This window comes from Botryllus schlosseri, chromosome 1, assembly GCF_051294905.1.
Source record: "Botryllus schlosseri isolate E-star chromosome 1, Bs_hap1, whole genome shotgun sequence".
NCBI lineage: Eukaryota > Metazoa > Chordata > Ascidiacea > Stolidobranchia > Styelidae > Botryllus > Botryllus schlosseri.
Window position 1 is genome coordinate 24,667,191 of NC_137236.1, and position 10,199 is coordinate 24,677,389.

Sequence of the window (10,199 nt, forward strand, 5' to 3'; positions counted from 1 at the left end):
CTACGTGCGATAATATAGTGGAAGTCGTCTATACAAACCTTGCCACCAGCAAGTTCGTATTGCAAATGAAGAAGATCTACTTGAATATTGTCAAATTGGATGCAAAGGGCGGATTTTGATCCAACTAGATGCGCCAAAATCACGAACTGGCCATGAACTCGTGGCCGGCCACGATGAACTGTTATGGCCGGCCTTATGACAACGCATTTTCATGGCCGGCCACGAGATATTCGTGGCCGGCCACAAAAAAATCTGAGGCCAGTAAGTGGCCACGGGAAAGCTGAGACCCCTACTGCATACTTGATGTTGCTGCGCAGTAATGATTGGAATACCAACTGAGAGAGACTGTGCGTCTTCATTTTCATACAACAGAAATACAGAACAAATGGACAGCAGCAATGATCAGATCATACAGAAAACATGTGCATGCACAGTATTTGGTGTCGGATAGGAGAGATCTATACAACCTTGGAAGTCAAGTGGTCTGATAAAACCCGCATGAAACAAGTATATGCCTACATTGTCTCTGCATCATCCGTCTGTAACGAATTGTAGTTGAAAAGATGAAGAAAAATTAAATGATAGCAAATGAATGAATGAAGCAATGTCTGGGCGAAGTAGGGCAACAGTGTTAATACGACTATCAGAGGTAATCAGGTATGGCAAGAGTGTTATTACGGCGACAAGAGGTAATGAGGTATTTTTTTTTATAATCTGCCATACAGCAATTCACAGATGGTAATCCATTCAAATGATAGGTCAGTCGATAGATCTCTTGGTTAGGTAGCTATTAAATGGTCCCAAGTAGATATTTCCCTTCGACGAGGGTCTTGTATTAAGGGAGTGAACAACTTAAGCAGGTATGAAAAAGTCATCGAACACATACGACAAACTGTTCGAAAAATATTTGCGTATAACTTTCAATGTATATATGATCATTGGGTGTTAATCTGGTATGCATGCTGGCATTTCCGCACATTCCATATTGCAAGTGACAGTAAATGCTGTGCATACAATTTGCTGCTTCCAAGATAGTTAAGCATTGATAGCGTGTTTTCACTGGGAACATCAATCATGAAAACTAACATTGAAGTAGGCCTACTTTCAATGTCAAAGTTGCTGCTACATATTTTTCTAACAGAGGCATCTATTATTTTTTGCAGCGGCCACAGAACCATTTGTTTTGTTTCGGGGAAGTGTTTAGTCCAGCACATAGGAGATGATCCCGGTTGAGACAGGAGTCACAACGAATTGAATTGCTCTTTGTAAGTTGAAGGTCGCATACTCCACAGTACCAGTCCTTCTGACTATATTTACTTTGGAATGCCTTCATCACAGCAGCCCATCCATCATATGCGAAGTAATTCTTGATGGGGAGTATATTCACAGTCTCATCAAGGCAGCTGTTGGGGATGAGGCGAGTGTCAGACGTGACAGACTTACTGCCCAATTTCTTCCCATACACTGCTTCATTAGTGTCCGATGGTGATACAAACCATGACAGCATCACTGTGAATGAGGCAGAAGTGAAATTTGCTGAGGTTCTGCATGAAATAAACTTACATCGGTCTCTGTCTTTAGGATGTCTTTTTTTAAATGGAACTGGAGCGTCACATTTCTTCTTCTTCGAAAGGCCAACCACAGTTTGTTCCAAGCCTTTTGGGCGTCCTCTTTTTTTCAGTTTTGATGGCAGATGAATGTTGGAAAGATCTGAAACAGCAAGATCAGTTTTATTATAGTGTAGCAAGATAAAGTTTGGATTAATTTGACACCAACCCGTGAACTTGTCTGGTGTCATGGTGATTTTGCTACAGACTACGGACACTGCTGGGGTGCTATTTTCTGCATCACAGACTTCAGACACTGCTATAGCGCAATTGACCAACCAATTTGAAATCGTGTGCGTCTTCTAGTTTAGTACGTATGGGCGATTTGAATATCTTTTGACATAGCAGGCAGGCCACGAAATGTCATTACGTAAATAAGTCATTATACCCACGGGTCCGCCCGAATATGTTCAATTATTATTTACGGGCCCTACATTTTCCAAGACACCTCACTCAGCTTTACCGGTAAATCTGAATACATGAGCAGAGAGAGGATAAAAAATTGACAGCAATATTTATGCAATTCTCAATCATATTGACCGATTCAATCATGAATAGTAGAAATTCGAAGGCGACCTGCAATAAATTCAAATAATATAACGGTGATTATGCATTAGTTGTCATTTATTGATTCAATAGTGATAATCGCATATTACCTTGCTCAACCCGTGGTTATGCCGTTCATTCATACTCTTCACTAGGAGATACTGACCATCCTCTGATGTACCAAACATGATATGAGCTTGGCACTCTTTACGGAAAGTGCTGCAATGAAATCGTGATACGTTACCCTGTGTTTCAATCAAGCGTAATGCACAGCATGTGTGGCAGTGCCGCTGCTCGTAGTCCAGTAGCGAGCTAAAAAGGGGGCACTTCTTCGTTACTCTCCACACACCGAGAAGTGATCCCCATGAAACCAATGCTTCCCATGAACATGTTAAAATTTATAAACGTTAAAATACATTGTTTTTCGCGTTGGGGTGGGGGATATTAGGGTCGGGTGAGTTAGGATTGGGGTGGCGGGGTTGCGGTTGCATGTGTGGGGTTAGGATTGGGGTGGCGGTTGCATGTGTGGGGTTAGGATTGGGGTGTCAGCACGCGTGGGGTTAGGATTAGGGTGTCGTAAGATGAGGTGGTGGGGTTGCAGTTGCATGTGTGGGGTTGCGTATGCGTAAGATGAGGTGGTGGGGTTGCGTATGCGTAAGATGAGGTAGTCGGGTTGCAGTTGCATGTGTGGGGTTGCGTGTGCGTAAGATGAGGTGGTGGGGTTGCAGTTGCATGTGCGGGGTTAGGATAAGGGTGGCAGGGTTGCGGTTGCATGTGTGGGGTTAGAGCAGGGGTGGGCAAACTACGGCCCGCGGGCCGCATGCGGCCCGCCACGCCGTTCTGTGCGTCCCGTGAGAGTCCAAAGAAACTTTTTAAAAATTTTGATAAAATGCGTACTAAAAATCGTATTAATGCAGGGACTTGATTAACTTTTTCTTAGTATATTTCCCCATGATAATTCTAAGACAGTGGTTTTCAAACTGGTGGGCGCGCCCCCTTGGGTGCGTTAAAGCATCTGAAGAGTGGCGCGAAGCTGAACTCAACTGAAATTTTTTTCGCGCCTCGCGCGATTTTCATACAATTCATAGTTATTGCTATGTATTTAGTCTGAATTACATATTTAAAAATCTCTCATCCACAGTCGTAACCTTCCATGCCATCAAACTACCCGTTAGGTTTGCTAGCATCCTGGTTGCGTTTTGTGATATGACGATAAGACAGTGTTTCCCAAACTTTTTTCACTCACGTACCATTTCGAGGTTTTATGCAGTGCTCGCGTACCACCAAACATAAGTTTCCGCCATTTATGACGTCATAATCACGTATTTGACCTATGCGAAGCGTAATAGCCAATGCTATTAAACTAGGCATTATCAGCCTGGGTTGATGGGATGCATGTAATCGTTTTTTCACCCCCAGTAACAAGAAGAACAGCATATTTAAATACCAGCAAACAACAAACGTCAATTTATTTATTGCGATGGCTGCAGTTGTTTATTTCCAACTAGCTCAGCGGTTCTCGAACTTTTTTAAACACGCCCTCCGTTATGATAGTGAAAAGTTTCGCGCCCCCCTAATCGTCATATTACAAAATGCAACCAGAATGCTAGCAATCCCAGCGAATAATTTGATGGCATGGAAGGTTGACAGTTGTTGTTGGTATGGAATTTTTGGTGTACGGCAGCAATGACCTTGTGCACCAGGTCAATTAGTTATATATGCATTATTCCATTAAATCTCTCTTCCGGACAACAAAACCAATTCTATTGCCGAGGAAATCGTGGCGGGATGGGTCAGTATGTTATCTATGAAGAAAGGCACGCCGTGTTCCCGAGCTCCGCTTTTCTCTCGTACTCGTACTCCCGTTCGCATGAATATTTTGGGCAATGAATGTCAGTTGATAAGAGAATTCTAAAATATGCAATTAGGACTATACACAAAGCAAAAACAATGAAACGGAGATAAATGGCGCGGAGCGCGAAAAAAAATTTCAGTTGGCTGCAGCTTCTCGCCCCCCTTCAGATGTTTTCACGCCCATCAGGCATCAAGGGGGGAGGGGTGCCCCTCAGTTTGAGAACCACTGGCAGCGCATCAAAAGTCGCATGGGCACAACAAGTCGGATTCGTTTCTTCGACTTGATAGTCATCAGGGATGAAAATCCTTGCTCGCACTCCCACCTAGAAGGGAAAATTGACAGCTGGGGAATAGCGTGAGAAGCTAGAGTCGAGTACGAGGAGGCCGTGCTAAGCCTGAAGTTTATCGGAGAACAATCTTTGTGTTCAACACCACCTGAACTAATAACTCCCTTCGGTCGAAAAAAACAAAATCTACTCGCGTACCACCTGGAAGACCTTCGCGTACCACTTGTGGTACGCGTACCACAGGTTGGGAACCACTGCGATAAGAGGACGCGAAATCTTTGACCATCATAAGGGGGCGGGGCGTGTCTTAAAAAGTTGATCACTGATCTAAGGCAAATATTTAATATCACAGCGGGAAAGCTGCAACGAGATTGGCATAATTTGGATCACCAGTGGGATTTCATATTGGCCACTTCATTTTCAATTATTTCAGTGATATGCTTATAAAAAACGATTCGGGCGTGTCTTAGGTAGATTCGTTGTCTGTATGCGTAGAATGGGGGGTATTTATATTTTATCTACACATAGTAGAAGCGTGTTCGAAGCTAACATTGTTATGATGCTGTCAGTATTGTGTGTCCTGGAACTGAGCCAAAAGTGGAATTCGTAAATCTATGAACAGATCGCTGCTCACAGATTTATGTTTCAATCCTGCTGTAAGAATCGGGCCAACCGACTTTCAACTCTATAGTTTTGACAAATTGGTTATTGAGGTCCGCCAGCCTATGAAATCTCGCCACTATACGTTTCTAACGCATGTACGATATCATCAAAGCAATATTTGTCTAGTTCTAAATAAGCACATATATTGTCTCCATGTCCTCACTATATTATCAAATATCAATATCGCGTTTTGGTTTATAATCCATATTTTATATAGTGCGGCCCGCGAATGAATTCAGATGTTGAATGCGGCCCGCGAGCTCAAAAGTTTGCCCACCCCTGGGTTAGAGGATAGGGGTGACAGGGTTGCGGTTGCATGTGTGGGGTTAGAATTGGGGTGTCGGCACGCGTGGGGTTAGGATTAGGGTGTCGTAAGATGAGGTTGCATGTGTGGGTTAGGATTGGGGTGTCGGCACGATTGGGGTTAGGATTAGGGTGTCGTAAGATGAGGTGGTGGGGTTGCAGTTGCATGTGTGGGGTGAGGTGGTGGGGTTGCAGCTGCATGTGCGGGGTTAGGATAGGGGTGGCAGGGTTGCGGTTGCATGTGCGGGGTTAGGATTGGGTGTCGGCACGCGTGGGGTTAGGATTAGGGTGTCGTAAGATGAGGTTGCATGTGTGGGGTTAGGATTGGGGTGTCGGCACGCGTGGGTTAGGATTAGGGTGTCGTAAGATGAGGTGGTGGGGTTGCAGTTGCATGTGTGGGGTGAGGTGGTGGGGTTGCAGTTGCATGTGCGGGGTTAGGATAGGGGTGGCAGGGTTGCGGTTGCATGTGCGGGGTTAGGATTGGGTGTCGGCACACGTGGGGTGAGGTGGTGGGGTTGCAGTTGCATGTGTGTGGTTAGGATTGGGGTGTCGGCACACGTGGGGTGAGGTGGTGGGGTTGCAGTTGCATGTGCGGGGTTAGGATTGGGTGTCGGCACACGTGGGGTGAGGTGGTGGGGTTGCAGTTGCATGTGTGGGGTTAGGATTGGGTGTCGGCACACGTGGGGTGAGGTGGTGGGGTGTCATAGGAATGGGTTGAGGTTTAGGCTGAGGCTAATCCAACCCTAATTTCACGACACCAAGACTACAAAATGCTCATGGGAAACATTGCTTCTTGATGTTCATGTGGTTGTGGACCCCGTGGAAATTCCGTATCATACGTAAAGCTTACTTACCGTTGGTTAGGTCGAAGACCCTTAGATAAGCTCTGAAATCTGCGGCCGCCGTGGATGCAGTGAAAAGATATCTGGCCATACTTGAGGGCATCATTGAAATTTCGCCGAGTGATTCGCTTTCTTACTGCATCGAGCGTACGTGAATCTCTCTTGTAGAGCTGGACGTAATTTTCTTTCTGGTATTTCTCCAAAGCACTTTTTAAGTCTTCGTAAGAGGCGAACTTACTCTCGGAATCCATGCCGCAGTTACGGCCCACAGTTCCGGAAATCCCGGTACCCATTCTGCAGTTGCGGCATGCTTACGCCGGACGAATAGCCTGATGAACTTAATTCGTCCGGTACCGGACGAGTAGACACTTTCTATATGATATTCTCCCTGTAAGTTGTATTGCTCATTTGAGGTTTCAGTCACCATTTCTCGGTACTTAATCAACTTACTTCACACGCTTCCGTGAATTGTTCCTCAGTCTGCATCAGTTTCAAGACAACATACCCATGCATCGATTGAAACACCGAAGTACATGATGGCAAAGTGACAAATACTGAAAATATGTCAATACAACTGTGAATGTAACCATAGTTGACATGTAAATTTAGTAATTAATCTAGTTACGGCTAGCAACGTAGAGCATATCAAGTATCACATCACCCAAAACATGCAACACATTCCTATCCGTACTCCATGGTTTATATATTACTGCGACATACATCTGATATACACATTCATTGTTGAGTATAGTCACCGCGAAGCAGCTATGTCATTCGCAGACGTGAAATCGACCCCAGCTTGGCTCGAACATTCAAGATGATATTGCAGCCAGTTTCCAAATAGAGAACTAGTCCAAATGTTAAACCATTCGTTTCCATCTAAAGTGTTATTAATTTTTGTTTGGCGGTAAATGTTTCTCATGCTACGGTTCAAAAATTGGAGGGGGGGAAATATTAAACGGGGTGCGATCTATGGCTATTGATTAGGTAACGCATATTGACAAAGCGTTGTTCTTATTGATTAGTTCACTGTCTTGAGTTGAATGTACGCCGTGCGAGATGCACGTGCTGTGCATACTGGTTCTGTATATGGTAGCTTGAATAATATTAAACTTACACGAACACCTGTTACACGAGCCCCTGAGAGGTGAATAGATCAAATACCGCAAATATGCCCAACAATACACCTGTGGTGCTCAAATATGATCCGTTATCCAAAAATGGGTGGCGAAGAATGCACACTAAGGCGATTGCGTAAGGTATGTAATATTTGCAGAATTGCATGCTGCGTATTAATTCTCGGTCTTAAGCGCGTAATACGTACATGTCCAAGCCCAGTGGTGTAAGCCTAATTCAGCACTACGGTACTGTGGACTACTCTCTTTCAGGGGGCGTTATATGACAAATCAGATCAAGGTAAGATGAGTCAAAAAATTTGGCGCACCTCTGATCCATTGCATTCGAGATCTCAGGCATACCATTAATATAATGTTGGTTAACAGGAGATCGTAAGATGCCAAGTGAATAAAACTATTGGAAGTCTATTGTGCTGTCAAATCGTACATCATGAGATCCGGATTAATAGGACCCGTTTACGCTGAACCACTGCGATAATATCCACAGTTTAATCTGATACTGATGATTTTGGAGTAAACAGCATGTATCTTTGGGTATTTGAATCGATATTATTCAGTTACCGACTCTCTCCTCTCAATCACCGTTAGTGACGCATAAATCAATAATTGGAAGTGTCAATAAAGTTTGAGTCCATTATTATTTGAAATGTACTATTCATTCGATAGTCAGTGTGTAAATACTGTTATATTTGTAGTTCGTGAACAGCTGAAAGTCTAGAGCAGTTTTTTTTTTAACTAACGTGTCCTCCTAATATATGCTAATGGTGAATGACTTCTCAGGCAATCAATTTACGGAGAATTGTATTTATAAAAGTTTAGACGGAGAATACGTACTAAAGATATATGGTATAGATAAAAGTATGCTAGATCTAGGTATAGCGATAACGTATATAGGATTGCAGAGGTACGAAGAGATGATATGAATCACTATCGTAAAAATTCCAGAAAATTATTATGCAGTACTTCTAATTTCTAGATAAACCCTCTATTTAATCAACATTGAGATTTGCATGTTCTCATAAGTCAGGGGCTTCCAAACGAGGGGTCGCGCTCACAATGGCGTCGTTCGTCTATTCTCGGGATCACGGAGACAAATAGAAAATATCAAAGTCTATTACAAGAACGCCAATTACACGGATGCTATCGGCGGCTCATTTTAGAATATTTTAGTTCATTTTTTCAAAATAGAAGAAAGCAAGACATCTGAGGAATGCGAGCCCGGTAAACAAGGTATCAGATCAGTCGAAGCATCACCATAAGTCGTCGCCTACTATAACTTAAGGTTGTGGTCTGGCCATTACTATGTATGTCGGGGGCATAAGAAAAATCACTAAGACAGTAATTTTGTCATCGAGGCGAATGACAAGTGACAGTAGTGCTATGTGGTAACAACTGTATAATACATACGCACACGCTCGGCGCGGCCGCAAACCATATAGATCGATATCTGTGTTCACGTGACACAGTGTTTAAAGTAGCAGTACTTGACCATATACTGCGATTGAATATAGACAGATATCGTTCCAAAAGACCTATTTACGTTGCTATAGTCTTGATTGAGTTTCCTAATCTAAGGACGTAGGTAGACGACTTAATACTTGTTATTACTGCGCACATAGTCAGCAGTTTCACAAATAGGCCGTGAGTAGGTATAGGCGGAGGTGCTGACCCTTTTTTTGTGACAAGCCCGCAAAAGTGATAGGAGGGGTCGCGCAATATTTTCTAATCGAAATTTTGGGGCGAGACCATATAAATTTTGAGAACTGCAGTTATAAGTGCTCTACAACGAATAAGCAATCTAACTGTAATTTGGTTGGACATAAATGCCATTGCAAAATTAAACTATCAACACTTGTGATAATATTTTCAGAAATGATCTTATTTTAACCTTGCTTTGTGGCCATTTAGTATATTCATCATTTCAGATTAGGCCTACCATTTAAATTCATATTTATACTTGATTTAGCTGTGTCTACACTTATTGCTCTAATTCTGTCTTTTTTCACTATGCATTTCAGTCTAGGATATTTCCTGCAATGCAGGAATATATCAGCTGGCAGTTGTCTACCCATCAAAGCACACGACACATTTTTATGTAGACCTGCGTTGCGAAAATTAACGACTGGAGTCAACATGAGAAATATCCTAGTGATCACGGAGACTCGCGATTCTGGTCTTTCCCATGGTTGAATCGCGGAGTCCCAATTTGAACCATGTGCGTCGTTTGATGTAAATTTACAAAAACTGAGATAAAGCTTATTTCGCTACTATGTCCTTAACTGATAGTCGTTAGATCACTATTTAGTTGCCATGTGATGAAATAATGAACGTATGGGGTGATGGATGATAATGAACATCAGCAATGATGATTTCAGTTAGTTCACCCAGGAACCGTGGCTATGTAAACAGCGAAACTGTCGAAGTCAGATTTTCATTAGCATGTTTACATAACGCTTTTGATATCTGCATGACACTCCGAAATTTTGCCAACGCATACATGGGCGCGATATTAGTCATTTGTGATTCGTATAGATTGCGAAAGCTCTTTGAGCAAATAGCTATTAAAGCAATCGAAGGATATACCCTTCAAACAATCAAACCGTATTCGCAGTGCGTACATAAACTTAATATTACTCACTGAAGCCAAGTATAGGCGCAGCGTAACGATTTCTCGGAGCCGTTACTATGAAGCAGTGAATGAATTGTTCTCATAGTTCTTTCAACTGCAACACATAAATATGTGGGTCTCATTTGGGCTGCCATACCATTTATAAGCTTAGGCAAAATGTGCTAACTATTTATGTTCGATTCCGATTCTAGTATTAAGCTTTGAATCGAGTTGAGTTTTCGAGTCTCGCCCATTATGACATCATTGAAATAGGAGAGATTTGACAAAGTAAATTTTATCCTTACAGTTGACCACAACTAAGATATGTTCAGTTCGACCTAATCAGAAATAAC

General features: G+C 42.8%; 1 protein-coding gene across 2 annotated transcripts; it reads right to left on the reverse strand.

Moving 5' to 3' along the window:
• Positions 1-336: 336 nt before the first annotated feature.
• LOC145445551 (uncharacterized) lies at positions 337-6,469 on the reverse strand. 2 transcript variants are annotated; one of them, XM_080323742.1, is made up of 3 exons: positions 6,115-6,469; positions 1,564-1,710; positions 337-1,509 (listed from the first exon to the last, which is right to left on the reverse strand). In XM_080323742.1, exons 1-3 carry the CDS (start codon positions 6,206-6,208, stop codon positions 1,151-1,153), a joined length of 600 nt encoding a protein of 199 aa, XP_080179868.1. In that variant the 5' UTR covers positions 6,209-6,469; the 3' UTR covers positions 337-1,150. The 2 variants fall into 2 exon arrangements, 1 of the variants encoding a protein (XP_080179868.1); XR_013917081.1 differs by lacking the exon at positions 6,115-6,469 and adding an exon at positions 1,777-2,328 and having other exon boundaries at positions 337-1,710.
• Between the last annotated feature and the right edge of the window lie 3,730 nt (positions 6,470-10,199).